The sequence below is a fragment of the Nansenia antarctica genome, assembly GCF_963989245.1.
Source record: "Nansenia antarctica genome assembly, chromosome: 5".
Classification (NCBI taxonomy): domain Eukaryota; kingdom Metazoa; phylum Chordata; class Actinopteri; order Argentiniformes; family Microstomatidae; genus Nansenia; species Nansenia antarctica.
In genome coordinates, this window is record NC_137690.1 from 9753764 (window position 1) to 9774707 (window position 20944).

The window sequence follows — 20944 nt, forward strand, 5'->3', positions numbered from 1 at the left end:
CATCCTCATCCTCATCCCCATCCCCATCCTCATCCCCATCCTCATCCTCATCCTCATCCCCATCCTCATCCCCATCTCCATCCTCATCCCCATCCCCATCCCCATCCTCATCCCCATCCTCATCCTCATCCTGATCCCCATCCTCATCACCATCCCCATCCTCATCCTCATCCTCATCCCCATCCCCATCCTCATCCCCATCCCCATCCCCATCCCCATCCTCATCCTCATCCTCATCCTCATCCCCATCCCCATCCTCATCCCCATCCCCATCCCCATCCCCATCCTCATCCTCATCCTCATCCCCATCCCCATCCATCTAATCATCTACCCCAACCAACCAGTGTTCAGATGTGTGAAAGAGAGAGAGAGAGAGAGAGAGAGAGAGAGAGAGAGAGAAGAGAGAGAGAGAGAGAGAGAGAGAGAGAGAGAGAGAGAGAAGAGAGAAGGGCGATGAACAAGAGTGTTCAAAATAAAACAAAGGAATCACTCTCGCTTCAGAACATCCGCTCGCCATAAGGCTGTGGGCATTCATCCTAGCCAGCTGTCCTTTTTAGACAAGCAGGAGACAGATCATCTTCAAACAGCAAACGTCTGTGATATATTATACATGTGAAGATGCTGCTATTACAGGCCATTGATTGGGACGGGTGGCCGATAAGTCAAAGAAGTAATTAGACTTGTGTTTAAACGCTAAGCTGACGGCTGCGGTGCATTTGGAGACGAAGGCCTGAATAGTTAGGACTCTGCTTGCTCTTGGGGGAGTTTAGGTTTGTGTTACTTGTTAAGTGCTTTGTGACAAATGTGTGTTTGAAAAGCAATATGATTTTATGGATTAACTATCCATAAAACCATATTGCTTTTCAAACACACATTCGAATAAATTGATATATGGATATATAATACACAAGTAATATACACAAATGGATATATGGATGTTAGATGGACGGATGTATAGATGAATGATAGATGGATAGATGGATGGATGGTTAGATGGATAGATGGATAAATATTCTGTGGATGAGAGCCCATACCGCATCACTGGAGCTGTGGTGCAGAGTGTCGTTGTACATGGTGCCGCTCTCCCAGTTCTTGATCTTCATGAAGCGCGGGCATTTAGAGGGGCTACCGTTCTGAAGGCTCTTGTTTGGGGATATTTTCCCCTCAGTTGGAGCCTGAGGAGGACAAACAGACATTTAAGAGAGTTGAGTCATTTCTGCCTAGAAACCAAACAAACGCTTTTCAGGGATTGCCATGGAGACCCCTTCTGGGTGCAGGCTTTCATTCTAGCTGTAAGTAGTAATATTATGAAGAAGAAAAACTTGGAGTAACTGACTTTGAATACAACTGTGGGAGGACACTGATCTAAGGACTTCAGGCTGAGAGAGAGAGAGGGAGAGAGAGAGAGAGAGAGAGAGAGAGAGAGAGAGAGAGAGAGAGAGAGAGAGAGAGAGAGAGAGAGAAAAAAAGACGAGTTGATATTGTAGATCACTAGGGAACATAATCAAAATACATCATATATTCTTCTCAGTCTCTCATCATATCTCAACAACAAATATACCCCCCCCCCTCTCTCTCTCTCATCCTCCCCCTCAAGACAAAGATAATCAACATCATTAAACAATGAGATGATTGGACACTAATTGTCGCCTTGCTGGGCTTGTCTATGGTGCGGTTATCGACTGATGAATGCCTGCAACTGAAACCCCAGTGTATTGTTCTTGACAGTACTCCCTCAAGGACCACATCGATAATGAACCCACCCATCAAAAAGGAATCAATCTCACACCCTACAATAGCTCCTATCATCTCTCAAGAGGGGTTATTGCCAACCACACGGCAAAGGCGTCCCAAACAATGTAATGGTAGCGCTGACTGGGGAGATGAATGCAAAGTGCAAACATCAATCGAGGTTCATCGATGTTCCACGTCTTGGCACAGAATGGAAGGGCAAAGCCATTTGAATTGATTTTGATTCCGAACACACAGCCGGGGAGCAGCATCACACGGGTCACGTTCACACAGAGCCGGCGCACCGTAGGAACCGTAGGATGCATACAAACGTTTCCCATTAAACGTTTACATTTACATTCAACCATTACCATCATAGTCCCCACACAAAGCCCTATGATGCCATACACATACAGACAGGTAATTACCACCTGGGTTATTCAGACCCACAGTATACAGCCAAATGAAAGCAAGATGAGGAGAATTACCATGTAAAAGTCGAAGTGAGAGAGAGAGAGAGAGAGAGAGAGGGGGAAAAAGAAAGGTAGGGAGGAATATTTAGAGTTTGAGTCATGAGAAGAAAGAAAGTGGGAGAGAGAGAGTGTGTGGGAGAGAGAGAGAGAGAGAGAGAGAGAGAGAGAGAGAGAGAGAAAGAGAGAGAAACGGTTGTGTGAGGACGTGGTGGAGTGAGGAGTGATAACATTTAGAATTCAAGTTGTAAAAAAAATTCGATCGAAAAATCGAAGACAGAAGAATACAACATAGATTGTTGACAGACTAGTCTAGTGCTCGGAGCTACTCTACAATGTTATGGAGAAGACGGCAGGATAAAAGGCAGGTTTCTGGCATGGTGGCGTTTCCCATGCTTTCCTGTGAAGCATCAAAGAGGATGCTTCACTGGTTCTCTGTGGCTCTGTTTGGGTAGAGCACGGCGCTAACAATGCTTAGGTTGTGGGTTTGATTCCCACATGGGACCATATATACTGAAAAATACTTTGGATAAAAGTATCAGCTAAATGGCATATGACGTTGCTAACAATGTCTCCGGAAATCTGATGGCACTGACAGCACATTATGTCACCTCGCCGGTGCGACAGGCTTATAACATTAAATTATGCATCAGCAGCATCCAAGCTCAAGGCACCAGGACAGACTCCAGGACAGACTCCAGGACAGACTCCAGGACAGACTCCCGCAATGTGAGAAATCAGATTTCAAGCCAATCGTCTTATCAAAAGTCTGCTTCAAGTGTTTGTATTAATTGAATCCCAGCTCGTTATGACTTGCATGGCCTTCAGCTGGTGGTGGCATACATAGAGATGACATACTGTATTGCTTTATTGTAAAGAAAGAAATGTATATTCCATATCTTTATTATGGTTTGTTTATCAAGAATTTGACACCCCAAAAAATGTAAGCGATTTTGACTCCGAACACACAGCCAGTTTCTTTTTTATTGCCCTAATTGCCTTGGTGACACAATTTCACCTGTCTTTCCTCTTCCATATGGGACTCTCCAAAAAACGACCTGCTGAACCATCACTGTTATGGAAATATAAATTGGAGCATTCACATACAGTTGGGCAAATATTGTGTTTTTACGACAGTCAATTATTGCTCTCTTAGACAGACTTTTCACGAAAGCTCAACCATAAAGCTCTAACGCATGACAAAACACCTCTACACTGGGAAGCAGTGACGCTCTCTTCAATGAGTCAGCACATGCACGTGCATGCGCACACACGCACGCACGTACATACACACACACACACACACACAGCTCTGTGTTTAACTACGATGGCGCCAATGTGACTGGCTGAGCCTCACACACAAACACATATATACATGCACACACACACAAACACACACACACACACACACACACACGCGCACACACACACACACACACACACACCTCTGCAAGCCTAGAAGGCTGAATCGTTTGGAGAGGACCACATTAGAGGGAAAGATGGATCAACTCCCCCTGGGACCACAGCTGCACGCATTCATTAGACCTCTTGGATCGTTTCGCCCCATCCGGCCTCTCTCCCGGGGGCTCTAGTAGCCACGTCACAAGTGGGTGGATAAAAAGTGTGTGTGTGGATTACGACACTACCCTGGCCCCGGCTCCTGCCTGTCACAACCAGGCATTCCGTATGGGACATGTAAGCTAGATTTCATGCTCTGACAGCTCGCTGCCAGAAGCATCTAGAAGCCAGGTGATGGGATCTTTAGAGAGAGGGATTTACCATGTACTTATGATGCGCATGGATGTGCACACACAGTCACATGAAGAAACAGAATGTATAAGATTATAAGGGGAAAGAAACATATGGGCAAAGGCAGCCATGGGCATACATACATTACAGACGCACGCATCGAGGTTGACTCATAGATACATGCATTCAAAAGCAGGCGTCTCATACATAGAGACATCTCATACATAGAGAGATGCGCGCACACACACGCACACACGCATGCAAGATCGCACACTCACACACACACACACACGCATTAGAAGAATTGAAGTGTGTTTACCTTGTCTGTCTCAGAGTACGGGTTATTGAGCACCGTAGGCATGTGGTCCTTCCTCCACTGGTCATCAAACACTCTGTCATTATCACACACCAGCTGGGGGGACAGGCCATTTCCCATGCCAAGGTCCCTGAAAGTCACACACAGTTCCCTTTAAGGTTCCCACTGTTAAAAGACAATGGAAAGAAACCCCCCAAAAATGGTGTTTCACGTGCAAGATGGCTGACACCGTGTAAGCCTGAAAGCATGGGCATTTTAAGATTGCCCATTTGAATAGCACATGGTGTCAGCCATCCTATATCTTACATCTACAAAAAAAGTTGACCAAACCAAAAACAAGACTATGGCAGTACTGACTGTTACCGTACTGTAGAGCAACACAAACTATGATATAAGAACTTACAAGCAGTGAAGGAACAAGCTGGGGTAGTGGTGGTCTAGTGGATAGTGAGTTGGACTTGGGATCGGAAGGTTGTGAGTTCAAATCCCGCCTGAAGCCACACCACTACTAGTGTGCCCTTGGGTAAGGCACTTAGCCCTCAGTTACTCCAGGGGGAATGTCCCTGTAATTCGTAATTGTAAGTCGCTTTGGATAAAAGCGTCTGCTAAATGGCAAAATAAAAAAAATAAAAAAATAAATGTAATTAATTAATTAACAAGCTAGCATATCCGTGCACCAGTGGAGGCTGGTGGAGGTATACATCACGTGTGTCTGACACCATTCCTTTATTTCATTCAATGCCTTACAATGAGGCCATCCTCTGATTTCTACCTCCACCAGGTAAGATACGTCACAAACTAAAGAAATGATGCCTGAGTGTTACGTGAATTATGACTAGCTGCGTGGCAGAGTTTTGGACTGACGGGTGTTTCGTCGACGGGGGTAGCAGAGTGTCAGAGTGATTGACGGGTGTCAGCTGGTGCTAAATCGACGGCAAAAGTGTGGCCCCCTCTAGCGGTTGGGGCCCTAAACAACGGCATAGACTGATATAGTTATGCAGTATAAAATCCTCATAAAGCAACATTGTTGGGGACAACTTGGCCTTTCACTCTAGCCTAGCTGAAGCACAGTGAGCGCTGCACAAAACAGTCTCGCAACCAACTTTTCTTAACTCTAAAGCTTTGTTCACACTGCAGGCCTTAACGCTCATACCTGCTTTATTTATCAAATACGTTTGGGAATACTGCCTCTTCAAACAACAGCTACAAGTGACAAAATCATATTTGTGTGCGTTCATACATTGTAGTCTTAAGCTGGCATGGCTATGCTAGTTGTCATAGTCATGACAGGACCCTGTGTCGGGGCTCATGCTTCCTCTAACTTAGAAGTTGTTGTGGGGTCACAACAACTTGAACCGATCAATCACTCAAGTTTATTTCATAGCTCTTTTTACGTACATGGGACAAAGTGCTTTTACACCAAAATAATACCAAACAATATAAAGAATAAATACAATACAAACAATATGATCTAACAACAAATCATAGACATCCAGGAGTGAGCCAAGGAAAAAAACTCCCCAGAGGAAGAAACCTTGAGAGGAACCAGACTCCAGGGGGACCCATCCTCCTCTGGCTGATCTGGTGACGAGGAGTAAGCTAATGTGGAATGTGGTGTGGTGCAAGAGTTCCTGCCATGGAAGTTTCACAGTTGCTTGCTCTGTTTCTCTTTATGAGAGTTATAGCTATTGGCAGAAAGCAACACACGCACTTATGTACTCGCACTTATACTCCACAACTCTTGTCCTTCATGCTTGTTTATTGCTTATGTTGCTAAGTGATGATCTCAGACAACAGTGTGTCACATACGGAGTGGCAAAATGTGGCAAACACATCAGGGCAAATAAATCGGATTTGACTGTTCAGACACAAGTTGCATAACCAGGAATTGTATCTGAAATCAAACAGCCTATGAATGTGGTTTGAAATGTGGCTTGAAATATCACCTTCCACTACCCCTCTGTACAGTTCCTCTCCTGTTAATAATAAAAACAAATATATCTTTTTCTAGCATTGTGACTGTCAATGGCACCTGGTCCAAGTATAGATTGTTGCTTATGATGACTGATGTTATGGTTTGAAATGCGCAACATTACAATGACACATCGTTGTTCTTGTTCTTAGTCTGGTGTTGGTGTAGAAAGAGTGTGACAAAAGATTGTAACATCCAAACCTTGTTTAAGTGTTCAGATGACATACCCTCTCTACAACAACATTCTAATTTAAGAATCACGTTGGGTGGTTCGGTGTACTATAATGGTTCAAGGGAAAAGGGTATGTGTGTGTTTGTGTGTGTGTGCATGCGTGCGTACGTACGTGCATCCATGTGTGTGTATGTTTGTGTGTGTGTGTGTGTGTGTGTGTGTGTGTGTGTGTGTCAAAGCATCAAATCGGGTCTTAAATCTACAGCAATATTACCTTTTTAACTGAGATCAGTCCAGAAGAGTGGTGGAGGACGCTCTTGAACTTTCTCATTTCTCATAAAACAGAAACCTTGAGAGCCTGCCAAATTGGCAATACATCAGGGAACTTGAGTATAATGATTAATTTACTACAAACGCAGTAACAGTTAGTCACAGTAGCGTCAGGCTCCAGGAAACCCAATGCCATTGAAAACCAGCCATGATTTGATGTAAACAATAAACTCCAGGCTATGGTTGTGCTATGGGTAAAATACGGGCAGGGGGGCTCATTAAACTCTGGGCTGTTGAAACCACATGAGACGTGAATAAACACAGCAAATTCATCAGTGTGTGATTTGAGGTTTGCGTTCTTTCACTCGCGAAACACCCACACACATATCGCCTCTCTCTCATCAACGCGTGTCCAAACTAACTGTAAATACTCGTAGACGCCCCAACCATCTCTCTCTCTTTCTCCAGCTCACGTTGTCTTTCTCTCTCTCTCTCTTACAAACTGCATCTCCTTAATGCCTCAATTTGCTAAACCATATTCATCATTTCGATTCTAAGGATGGACTCAGAAACGTAGGAATAACTGGAGCAGTTACACATGTACACATGTATCATCAGTCATACATTCTGACTCAGTTACGGTTCATTTCCTATCATACTAATAACAGCTTTGCTATGAAACAGCTATCTGTTATAACGTGCTGCTGTTCTATTTCTGTTGAATAGCCATCAACGTATAATTTGTGAGATGATACTGCACAAATGTACCTGGATATTATAGCCGAGGGGCAGACAGAGTCGATACCTCCATTTCATTACCATTTACCATTTTTAAAAAAGAATCCTCCACCTCTATTGGGTAGTCTTTGGAAAGCCTTGCTTTGTCTGAAAGTCATAACCCTAACAGAGCAATTACGTTAGCTGCCTCCTTTCCTGCCTCTCAAATGCCTAATAGTCCCAAATAGGATGCATTCAGTCCATTTGTACAAAACTGCATAAAGCATGCTAATCAACAGAATTACCTACAGTATGTCAATGGCATTTCCCAGAGCCTGCTTTGAGGTAGACTTAAAGGGCATGGTTTTCCTAGAATGCAATGACTCACTCAAGGGGGTGAGAGCGAGTGTTGCATGCAAGGCAAATAACATCAAGGAGGACTATTGCTTTCGAGATACCGGTATTGTAGATAGATAGATAGACTTTATTTGTCATTGCTACAGTACAGGTAGTCTCTCAATCAGATTTCTGGCTAATGTGTGCAATGGTCAGTAGGTATAGAATAGCCAACAACATCTACAATACACTAATCAGGCTCTAGAGTGGCGTTGTTTGTTGTACAGACGTTCACCAGATGCAGCAATAGCCCTCCAGAGGGAACGACTACAACATGTTTATAATAGCAACCTGAGACCATTATGATCTAACTATCAGGTTGTTGTCGGTTACCTGTCCACTTGGACCTCTGCGTCCTTCCTGTCCACAGTCCTCTGTCCCTCTCCGTTGATTTCCCTCTTGCTGTTCTTGATCAGCCGTAGCACGGGCTCGATCTCCTTCAACAGGTCGTTGTTGTCCTCCACGCCGTTGAGCAGCAGAGCTGAGCGCCCCCCATCCTGGGCTGCGATGAGAGCCTGCACCCCTCCTCTCTGGAGCAGCGCCTCCCGGCGCGAGGGCGTGACGACGGGGGACGACAGGTTCTCGATAGCCCTAAGCTGAGGCTCCTTGTTGCCCTGCTGCTGCTGCCCAGGGCCGAGGGGGCTGAGAGGGCAGCAGCGCTCGTAGGACTTGGAGGCGGGGAAGGCAGGCCGGGTGACCCTCACGGTCCTCTGACGGCCGTCCCCAGACAGGGTGGTCTCTAGGTGGGTGGTGAAGCCCTCGGGGCCTCTGAGGATGAGCACGGCGTGGCTCTCCGGCGAGACGTTCTTCAGGGTCTCCAGCGCCCGTTCGTAGGAAAGGTCCACCAGAGGCTTGTTGTTGACGGCCAGGACAATGTCGCCCACCTGAACCAGGCCACACTCCTCGGCCGCCCCGCCGCGGATCAGGTCGGACACGATGACGGGAGGCTTGCAGACCCTCTGTTTGACCAGGAAGCCCAGGCCGCCCACTTTCCTCTTGAAGAGGCGGACCGAGATGATGTTCGGTTGCAGCTGGCACACGGTGGGTTCTGATTCCAGCATGGTGCCTGTGTGTGTGCTGGAGGTGTGTTGGGGAGAGTGTATGTGTGTGTATGTGTGTGTGTGTGTGTGTGTGTGTGTGTGTGTGTGTCTGTGTGTGTGTGTGTGTGTGTGTGTGTGTGTGTATGTATGTCCAGGGATCTGAGGAGAGAGGGAGTGACAGCAACAACTTATATTAGTGGCATAGAAAATATACTTGACTGTGTAATCTGTTTTACAAGATAGTTTTGATCTTCTACGATTTGTCATGTTTCAGTGCTTTTAGAAGTGGCAATATCGCAGAACATTACAACTGGATTTATTTTTCCAACCATTACATGCTAATCGGAATATTGCCACTGGCACAAAATACTATAAAAACGACACAATATACTGTGTGTATATTGAACATTAGGATACAATTTAACATCACTATGCTCCTAGTTGCTATTTAGTTAATTGACAAAGGTCTATCTAATGTAAATATGTTTCATACACTCACCGAACACTTTATTAGGAACACTATACTAATATTGGTAGGGCCTCCCTTTGCTCTCTAAACAGCAATACTTTGTTGCATTGGTTCCACAAGATGTTGGAAACATTACTTTGAGATTCTGGTCCATGATGACCTGATTGCATCACGCAATTCCTGCAGATTTGTCAGGTGCACTTTCAAGCTGTTCTATCACATCCAAAAGGTGTTCTATTGGATTCAGATCCGGTGACTGGGAAGGCCACTGAAGAATACTGAAGTCATTGTCACGTTGCGTTCATGAAACCAGTCTTAGACAACTTTTGCTCTGTGACATGGTGCATTATCATGCTGGAAGTAGCCATTAGAAGATGGGTACATTGTGGTCATGAAGGGATGCACACGGTCAGAAACAATACTCAAATAGGCTGTGGTATTCAAGTGATGATTGATTGGTAGAAACGAGCCCAACGTGTGCCAAGAAAAGATTCCCCACATCATTACACCACCTGAATGAATGAGAAGGTGAGTCTCATAAAGTGTTCAGTGAGTGAATGTGTATTATTCAAACCAATGGTGCCAATAGTATTTATTCCTCAGAAAATGTCTATCATGATGATTATTAATTAATTAATACAGTACCAGGTGCACAGGGTCGGGCTGTGTCCAACACAAAACTTTAGAAACAAAATGCATCCTTCAAAAAACATCGATATTACAGTTAAAGTGACCCGATGCTTTCCCCCCCCTGTGTGAAGGCTATCGCTTTTTGATGTACTCTGCATAGAGTTAGTTACCCTGAAGCCATATCAACATGTGCAACATGTGCCATTTATATTACAAACAAGTACGTTGTGTTGATTGAAAAAGCAGTGGGGTGATAAGATATTTAAACCAGGATGGATATGTGTCATCCAGAACGGTTGAAGCGCACTGCCTTTTTATCGCAATCAGCACCAAGGACAGCGTTCAGCAGCCGACTCTATAGCCTATTGTTCGCACCGCCTACAAAGGTTTTGCATGATATCGTGACGTTAGAATTATAAGGTTCTATCTCCATTTTTGTCAAAATTGAGTTTTTTACATAATCTGATCCATTAGGTGTTTATTAATGCCTGTGTGGTGTTATTTTTTAAAATGTTGACATTTTTGAGTTAGTAAGTCATAAAATACAAAGGTTCCATCTCACAAAATATAATGGAATGTAAAAACTTTGACGCTCAATATCTCTGAACTGCCCTAAACGGAGATAGAACCTTATAATTCTAAGCTCACGATATGACTAAGCTCTAACGCAATCTTATCGCATTTTGGAAATGGGACACAGGTATAGGCTAGAATATGTTTTACATATCCCATATAGGTGATGTTCTGTCTCGAATAAAGAGGCATGCACATTATATGCACTGACAAACTTCTAATATGCATTGAATACACTGACATTGCACACTCTCGAATGAAGAACTAAAACACAACTTTTAAAGGGGTTGTGGCTAATGTCTGTTAAGATAGGCTCCCTCTCTTTCGCTTTCCTAAAATCCATCTATAGCCTACCTCACAGAAAAGCAACAACACACATATGAGCCGTTACATACATTGCCCCGGTTGTCACATTTCCTTCTAACAAGAAATCCGAACGCATAATTAAATAGTTCATAACGTATAAAAGTTCAAAACCACAAAGCTCTCAAAACAGACAAGACAAGGTTGTGTGTATCAGGCTGTAATATTGATTCCAGGTAGGCCTATGTAAATATGGGTTGGTGCTATGCAACAAGTGCATCTTGTTATTTATTGCCCTCATTGAGAAACACCTCATATTTTTGTCTGATAAGGAAAACATATCAGATGCATGTTAGGAGGAGAATTAAGATGTTGGGATTGGAATCAGACGCAGCCTTGCATTTCTTACCAGATACTGTCACTATGCTCTATCTGTAGTCGAATATATTGGAACGCCTTTATTGGAAAATATAACGAATAGTTTATGATACAGCATTATATATAAAGAACAATAAGTCGCCATCGGTCGCCAAGTTGTTATAATCACCAGCATTAAACCCCCTTGGAAAAGCGTAATTTCCCCCCATTCTACAGAGAATCGCTTCTGAACAATCTTGCTTTATTATTTGAATAATCAAAGCAATTTACCTCTGAGAACCAAGCTCACTGCTACAACGAACTGTTGCAATAAAGTTGGATTAACTCCTCTCGTGCGTTCTCCTCCAGCGGCTGCACAGGTTGTTCGCTCGAGCTCCTCAAGTCCCACTTGCGCGCTTTGTCACCGCGGCATGCCTGTGCGTCTCCGCGCGCCCTGCAGGGTGCCTTATAAATATGGAGCACGGGGGGACACTGTGACGAGCTGGGTGGGTCGTGTGTGCGCAGGCATTTATACCACCACGATGTGTCCTGGTTGTACTTCTGTCATCACCAACTCTAGTCCCTCCTCGCGTCGCACCAGTTCCATGGGTGTGAACAGCAGAGCGTGACGTTAGAATTTTAAGGTTCTATCTCCATTTTTGTCAAAATTGAGTTTTTTACATAATCTGATCCATTAGATGTTTATTAATGCCTGTGTGGTGTTATTTTAAAAATGTTGACATTTTTGAGTTAGTAATTCATAAAATACAAAGGTTCCATCTCACAAAACATAATGGAATGTAAAAACGTTGACGCTCAATATCTCTGAACTACCCTAAACGGAGATAGAACCTTATCATTCTAAGCTCACGAGAGGCATTGACATAGTGGATTGACGGTTACACAAAATAATGAAGAAAAAAAAATGGGACACCGGGAATGCCGCGTCATACTTTGGTTCAGTTATTGTTCATATTTAGGTCTGAGTTTCCCCACGACTGTTGTGAATGATATAAACTTCTAAATGCTGCAGAAACAGACCTATGAAAGGACTGAACATATCAACAAGAATGGATACATTACGCGTTGAAATGTCATCGATTTTGTAGGCCTCTTATATTAGTGAATTAACTGGTTTTGCATTAGATAGCATAGCATATGCATGTCATGTTATTTTATGTTATTTGAAGCCACACACTATATTCAATACCATTTTTGCCCAGCTAAAAGTAACACTATAAGCTTACGCAGTGTGCTCATCTAAGTTAGTCTTCGCGCAAACAAGTGATGTCACCAAACCTAACCTATTGCCATGCATGATGAGATCATCAGGTATAAAGTCTTCTAGCTCATTCATGCACTTCATGCACAGATTATCACAAGACCAAGAACAATGAATTATAGTTTACAATCTCAAGAACAGTTGGCCCTTGACACCCCTGCCCCAATCACTTGTCATGAGTCACCGCCAAACCAAACAAAGCAGAAAAATAATTCCTGAAAGACACAGAGAGATGAGAGGGTTTAAGAATAACTCTGCATTGCAGATTCTTTCTCTGCAAGGCTACATCTTCTGTGACGTGGTGAGAGACATCACACACACACACACACACACACACACACACACACACAGATATACACACAGCCTGCCTTCCCGGCCATGTCATTATGTCAATCACTTCCTGCTTGAGTGGTACCATCTGCCCTCTAATAAAGGCACGAGCCGTGCGGATCACTGTGCAAAGCCCCTGCTTAGCCCTACAGCATAGCACATCGCCCAGAGCTAAGACTTGGAAACTAAAATTACATCTGTTACTTTTTATAGTATCACTTCTATACTCACCCTCCTCACTCTTGTTTTTGTCTGCCAAGCCATGGATATCTTAGACATTTTTTAGACAAGTGAGAGAAAGAAGAAGGGGGGGGGGGTTGTGTGTGTGTGTGTGTGTGTGAGTGTGTGCGTGGCGTGGCCTGTGTGCATGTGTATGTGTGCGTTCCTGCATGTCTGCGTGTCTGTGTGTGTGTTCATGTGCACATGTGTGTATGTGTGTTACATAATGTTCATTCACAAACATGGAAGGCCTACATCCAAACTGATGACTGTGTATAGGATATGTGTGAGGAAGTATGCTACATTGAGATTGATTTCAGTTTAGTTTATTTTAGTTTTCACACAATAAACATTGTTGAATATATAACTTTGATTCTGCTTTTGAGTTATATGACTATATAGCTATATTAGCTATATGACTGATGGATTAGGGCTTTATCTAATTTTGTCTGGAATGGGGCCATTATTTATTACAATTGTTTGGAATGGTTCCTTTATGAGTGTTTTACCATAGAGTATTGTGAAGATGTACTAGACCCGCAGGGTCACAGCAGGGACTTGTGCATCATCGTTATGCCATTAACAACGTCAGTACACTGAGCAGATCGAGTACATCCTCATTTACATATCTGTACATACAGTAAATCCATGACATTATCATACCTTGTTTCTTTGTCACTTCCTCACGTTGGGCTCAGACGATATATATATATAGACTTCTCTTAATTGGGCAGGTGCGATATATGTGTGCAATCACTTGGAGTTGATTCCACTTCTGGTTACTATGGCAACTTTTTTTATTGAGTGAGTTTAGTGGCATGTTTCTCTCACTGTTGGATCTTTCTCATTATTGACAATTACGCCACAAGGCATTTGTCACCTTGTGTGTGTTGATGGATGAAATGAATGCTATTGTTGGTATGTTGCGTGAGGAAACATATTATAACTGTTTATTTTGATTGTGTGTACAGTATACATTATTGTTTGATGTTTGTATTGTTTAATTCTCACTCAATTAAAATGTTTTCCATTCGAATTCCTCAAAAGGTACCCAAGATACAGTATATCATTTCAAAAGAAGGTTTGTGATCGCATCTGTACACTTGAACAGGGTGAGAGATCCCATTCACACTTCTCATCCGGTGACGACCTCCTGTCACATTGTCTACTCTCTGCGGCAGTCGATGATAGGACAAGGCAACACCCCGTTGGGCTCAGGAGGTGGAGCCGGCGTCTAATGATCGCAAGGTCGGCGGTTCGATCCCCGGCTGGCCACATGTGGAGATGTGCTTGGGAAGGACACTAAACTTGCCCCAAGAAGTTCCCCAAATCGCTCCCAATGAGCGGGCTGGCACCTTGCATGGTAGCTTGCCACCATTGGTGTGTGAACGTGTGTGTGGATGGGTGAATGAGAGGCCTTTGTAAAGCGCGTTGGAATAAGGCGCTATATAAGTGCAGTCTATTTACCATTGGCAAAGAGCAAACTATACAGTATCTCTTCACTAAGGGAATAGGGGTTAGTAGCTCAAGGACCATGGTCTGTATGGAACTGCGTGGGGTGGTCAGTGCAGGCAGAAGAGAGATAAAGGCAAGAGAGCCTTTATGGATGCTAGCATCTTGCCCATAGCAGTACAGTGTAGCAAATCTTTCCCTTGGTATTATTCAAAACAAAAACAAAAAGCCTGTAGGATCATACTGCACATACTGTGTCGCTATAGATACCAGAGGACACTACAAAGCCAATTTCAGCCCCCAAAAAGTGTGTCTCTCTCACTCCAAGAAACAGAAAAACACCCACCCCTTTCTGGCCTTGAAGTTCTCTGAAACCGATGGATTGATCTCAGTGAAAAGAGTCAACAGTGTGGAATGAAAAGAGATTGAAAAGTGCCATGGGCAACGCAACAACCAGAGATGTCGCTCTAGTGTTCGGTCAAGGTCGTTGAGGCAGATCATCCCTGGCTAAGGAGGATCTTTCCCTACTGTGTGCAGTAGGTGGACCCCAGTGCAGTGCAGCACAGGCTCGGGGGGGGGGTTGGCTGCATAGAGTGAGCCTTGCAACAGGCTGTTACAGATGGTAATGTGCCTTGCGTGTTTGCCGTTGCCCCCGGGGAGCTTGTGGGAGGCGATCACCGATGACTCCTAGGGTTTCAGGAGATGTGAGAAGTCTTTAACACAATCCCCCCCCTAACCACCCCCCCTAAACGCCCCACCCACCCTGTTTAAAAATCATAGCACTCAGCCCTGCTGCTTCAGGCTGGAAGCTCATTCAGTGGATTCCAAAGAGCTGGCATTGTTCAATACCAATGTGTCAGTTGGAAGTCGGGTATGATATGACGGCCTTGATACAAGGGTTGCCAGAGCAACTGTTGTTGAAAATACTACAGGATCTTCAATGATCACTGAGAGTCAGGGCCAGTGAAAGGTCCAAATGTATGTACAGTATATATAAACAAAGTATTTGTCTTATGAAGAAAACATGTCAAACTAAGGCAGATAACAAACAAAGAGCTAACCCATTTCCCACCCAATGTTGTCTAGTCTACAATAACATTTTACAGTTAAATGGATTTGTACTGAATTCTGATGAGGCAAAATAATGGATTCCAAGATTCCAAGAAAAAAAAAATGTACAAGTATAATCTATAAATCCAAAGACGAATCAATTGGAAACTTTTGATTTCAATAACGTTAAATTACTTCTTATAAAACTTCTTATAATACAGCAACACAGGCTGTATAATGCGTATCATTTCCAATTCTCTCTGAAAGCTGATAAGGTCAAAGCATTTAAACCTGAGCATGTAAACCACTTTGAGCTCAACAAAACAAACTGCAGCTGTAGTAGCATAATGTTGCTTGTTTAGAAGCATCTGATGAATGAATACACCTCATAATCTCAAGAATGATGTGTTGATTTCATTTCTATCCCCATAAATGTCTGTGATCCACAATTCCCCATTTTTGTTTTCGGTTCATTAATTTGACAAAAAGTTACATTTTGGTGTGTATGCGCGTGTGCGTGTGTGCGCACGTGTGTGTGTGTGTCTGTGGTCTTCTCTGCTGCTGTCCTCTTTGATAGTGCTGTTGGAAAAACAGCAACCGTGGACTTTTCCTTTCTCTGAAAGGTCAGACTTGTCATTTGTTGTGAGGCTCTTTGCATCCCATGTCTTGCATAAATCAGAGGAAAAATGCTGCGGCCAAATAAAGTGCAGTTAGAAATAGGCTCGGAGCTCATCTCTGTGGTCTGTAGCATTGAATGTGGACAGCTGATGTAACTTCATTGTGCCTGGCTAATTCACGAGGCAAAACAGCGTGGGAGTGGAGGTATGACTTGTAATGTGATGTGATGGCAGTCACTTTAAAACTCATTTACTCAAAGCCTCATTAGCTCTTGGAATAGTAATACTAAGCAACCCACATTTAAACAGGCATCTTTGTACAGAATATGATGGTCCAAAAATGTGTAATGTGCCATATTGCCAGATATTAATGTGGAATAACATTTCAAGGGGTGTTAGAAGAATATCAATACCATGAATCTTCATAGTAGAATTGTGAAGATTCACTGAGTAAATTCTTAAGACTAAGAATAAGACCAGTTCTTCTTTCTTTTATTCATAGAGATATTTACAATGTCATCGAATTTAAATTCAACTGAAACCCATCACTCTGGGAATTGCAATTGCGAGAGAGACGTCAATGTTTTTTCAGTCTATTTCCATGAAGTGCCAGTGTGTGATGTTCCGTTCCATACAGAAGGTGCAGACCAGACTTACTGGCTGTGTTCGTAAATTCGCTGTGGAAATCTGCACGACTGGAATGCCTCTCGTCCAATCTAATTACGTGGTCCCTTTATGACGTAGGCTAAGCTTTATGACGGAGTCCTGGCCTTATGTCAGACAGTGTCATTAAATCAATGTAGTTTGTATAAGTATTTAAGTCTGAATCAGACTTTCACTAACTTTTCAAATAGACTTCACTTCAAGATTTTTTGGTGGACATACATGAATGCTGAGTCAACATACAGTAATGACATCATTTTAAGTCACCTCTCGAGAAACAGTGTTCATATTTACACCATGACACATTCTGATGCTTCAAGGAAAACAAAAAGCATGTGATCCATTAATTTCCGTTTGATCTCACTAGTGAAGACTAAAATAAATCTTCTATAAATGACCGTCTACTTAGTGTTCTTTGACTCCACTTAATGCTGACAACCCTGTTCATGTTCAAATGTTCATACGAACTGGGATACAGGGTATGACAGTACAATTACATTTTTACTCACAAGTGTTCCTCGTTCCTTGTCACTCCCTCTCTCTCTCTCTCTCTCTCTCTCTCTCTCTCTCTCTCTCTCTCTCTCTCTCTCTCCTGTTCATTCTCCTCAACCAACTGTTTGTGTTGGCCCAGGTTAAAAGAGCATTTAGCTTCAATAAGGAAGAGTGGATTCTAATGTGCCGAAGAGATAAGAGAAGAAAAGGAGAGATGAGAGAGGGTGCAGACCAGGGGCCTCATTTATAGAAAGTACTTTGGATCAAATTTGATCTTACCCGTGTCGTACGTAGAAAACCACGTCAACGTAGTGATTCATACAATTTCAACGTGAGTCAATTTGACCATGGAAACGATCGTAGCTCTACGTCGGGTATTGACCTTGCGACCTTATGATTGTATTTCAGTCTTTCTTTATATCCATCCGGAGCTGTCTATCTCCCCTTCAACATGCCTAGTGCGTTCCACAACGGACCTTGCCCGGCCACAAATTATACTGGATTTTCTCCGGTGTCTGGGAGTTCGCAAAGGGAGTTCGCAACCATGTTTTCATTGTCACATGATAAGAATAAAACCATTATATTATTACAGTATAAGCAGCACTCGAGTTGAGGGGGGATGAGGGGGGATGACATCCCCCCTGAAATAAAAACAGTCAAAACCATCCCCCTTCTAAAACTGCTGTGATGTCCGGACTGGACTTGTAAGTAATAATAGTCGATAGAGAACGTGGTCCATCAAACGCAGCTTTATTCTTTTCAGCATGAGTATAGCAGCAAACTACTCAACATAACTTCTCAGCATGAATGAGTATGGCAGCCAACTACCCAGCATACACTTCAACTTCCTCCTTAGTCTAACACGTGATTCCGTCCAGAAAGGGCAGGACACAACATTTCCCCCTTTCTGGAAAAGAGTTACTTGTACTAACAACAAGGCAAGCAAAAAAATGAAATGGTAGATTCAGCATGTATAAACAAAACAATATCACATTACCCAATCAATATCACATAAGGAAACTTAAATATTATTAATCTAGGTAATGACAGTCTAATACAATAACCATAGACCAAAGTAGTGCAAACAGTATAAGTGCAACAATCCCCATACAACAGGAATACAATTCAACAACTGTCAGTGACCCATTATTAGGCTATTCAAGAGACATAGTCCTTTAGCCATCCAGACCTCTGGATATTACGTCTAGGCCTGGGTGAATGATCAACCACAGGCTCTACAGTGTCTCCGTCTGTGGTTGCGGCAGTGTCTGGGAAAGCAGTGAGATGAGAGGCATTCCAAGTCTTTCCATCACTCAGAATGTATGTGCTGTCCCCCACCTTCTTGCTTATGGTGAGAGGATCACTGTACCTTCTGTGACCTTTCATCACATGCAGAGGATTCTTAACCCGCACTTTGTCCCCTTTTTGAAAAGCAGGAGGACGTGCACCACGTTTGGCATCAGTGTAGGCCTTCATCTTGCGCTGTCGTTCACTGACTCTGTGGCGAATGTTCATCGTCGCCGGAGTACACTCAGGAGCAGGAGGTAACAGAGTCAGCTTGGTTCGCATGGGCCGACCGTGGAGCAGTTCAAAAGGAGATGAACCAGTAGTGGCATGAGGAGTGGCACGGTAGACCTGGAGAAAGTCTACCACAGCTGGTTTCCAAGGCTGATGTTGCTGAATGGCCAGCTGGATGGTTTGTTTCAGCACCCGATTGAACCTTTCTATGGCCCCATTAGCAGCAGGGTAGTAGAGAGAAGATCGGCTGTGTGAGATTTGTCTGTCTTTCAGGAAGGATGTGAATGATGCAGACGTAAACTGCACACCGTTGTCAGTGACAATGTTCAGCGGGTTCCCATGCCGGCTGAACACAGATGACATAAAGGCAAGCACAGTGTTAGTAGTGATGTCTCGGGTGAAGGCTACCTCAGGCCATTTACTAAAGTAGTCAGTCATTGTAACAGCGTATCTGCAGTCTGGAGCAGCTGTTTCGAATGGGCCGACTATATCCATGGCAACCTTTTGCCATGGCCCATCAGGAAGTGGTACAGGTTGCAGTGGACCTGGACGTGGCTTTGCTGTCTTGTCATTTGACTGGCACAAGTGGCAGGCACGGATAGCACTGAGCACCTGATCATCCATTTTAGGCCACCAGTACAGTTCACGAAGTCTCTGTTTGGTCCGCACCACTCCTTGGTGGGACTCGTGAGCAATGGAGATCAGTGCAGGGCGGAGAGCGTCAGGGACAAGCACTCTGGAGCCTCGAAATATGAAGCTGTCCTTCACAGACAGTTCATGGCGGAGTGGGTAGTATGGTAGCAAGACAGGGTCGAGACCTTTAGAGGAAGGAGGCCAACCACTTGAGATGATGACGCGGAGCATTGTGAGCTCGGGACATGAGGCACAGGCAGAGTCCAGGTCAGCAGCAGAGAGAGACTCACTAGTAGAGGTGAGAAGAGCAACGTACTCCGTGTCGTCGTCAGCCGGAGCAGATGCAGCAGGCAGAGGTAAGCGAGACATGCAGTCGGCAGGTGCGTTGTCAGAGCCTGGACGGTAGGTGACATCGTAGTTGTAGGACATGAGACGGGCAGACCATCTTGCAACACGTAGACCAGCGCGACCGACACCCTTTGTAGTCATCAGTGTCGTGAGCGCTTGGTGGTCCGTCTTCAGAGTGAAACGGCGTCCCCACAAGTAAGTGCGCCACCGCTCCACAGCCCAGACGCAGGCCAGGGCTTCCTTTTCCACAACAGCATATTTGCGCTCAGCAGCAGAGAGAGTTCGAGATGCAAACGCAACAGTTCTCTCAACGTTGTCAGGGCCCACTTGTGACATCACAGCACCCAACCCGTAGTCAGATGCATCTGTAGATATGATAGTGTGCAGTGCAGGATCAAACAATGCTAGGGCTTGGCTCTTTACCAGCAGTTGCTTGACCCTTTCATAACTGGCTTGTGCTTCGTCAGTCCACTGAAATGCACTGTCCGTCTGTCTCAGGCATGCTCGCATAGGTTCCACCACAGTGGCATGGTTGGGCAGGAACTTAGAGTACCAGGAGAGCAAGCCGAGGAAGGAACGCAGTGTAGTAGCGTCAGTGGGTGCTGGAGCCTCAGCGATGGCCTGTATGCGTACAGTGTCTGGAAGCAGACCATCAGCAGAGACAGTGTGACCCAGGAATGGTAGACTGGGCTCACGGAAACGGCATTTGTCGTTATTAAGCTGCAAGCCAGCAGATTTCAGACGTTGCAGGGTAACTTTAAGAGCCTCGTCATGTGTGTGCCTGTCACTGCCATGTATGATGACATCATCAATGTAGTACTCCACACCCGGCAGGTCAGCGAGAATGATGCTCATCATCTTCTGAAAGGCAGCTGGCGCTGATGCCAGTCCATATGGCACACGGCAGAACCGATACAGTCCATCATGGGTGATGAATGCCGTTAGGTCGCGTGACTCCTCAGCAAGAGGCACCTGGTAGTAGGCGTTAGCCAGGTCAATGGATGAGAAGATGGTGGAGCCTTTCAGGCTGGAAAGGAGCTCATCCATATGAGGCAGTGGAAAGGCGTCAATAATGACCGCCTTATTGGGCTCACGCAGGTCGACACACATCCTTATTTTTCCAGTCTTCTTTTGTATGACGACAATGGGGGACACCCAAGCAGAGGCGTCGACAG

The 20944-nt window shown here is 44.3% G+C and overlaps 1 protein-coding gene across 3 annotated transcripts in view; it reads right to left on the bottom strand.

The window, feature by feature from the left end:
- The window catches only part of nos1 (nitric oxide synthase 1 (neuronal)), a gene marked incomplete at both ends in the record, with an annotated part of 30422 nt that extends 21568 nt beyond the window's left edge, over positions 1 to 8854 (bottom strand). The window contains 3 exons of one of the 3 annotated variants that reach the window (XM_080533026.1): positions 1038 to 1175; positions 4270 to 4396; positions 8127 to 8854. In XM_080533026.1, the coding sequence (XP_080389152.1) occupies positions 1038 to 1175; positions 4270 to 4396; positions 8127 to 8854 (993 nt within the window). Of the gene's footprint in view, positions 1 to 1034; positions 1176 to 4269; positions 4397 to 8126 lie in introns of those variants that run through there. The other 2 variants (XM_080533025.1, XM_080533027.1) reach the window with 2 other exon arrangements.
- Positions 8855 to 20944: the final 12090 nt, after the last annotated feature.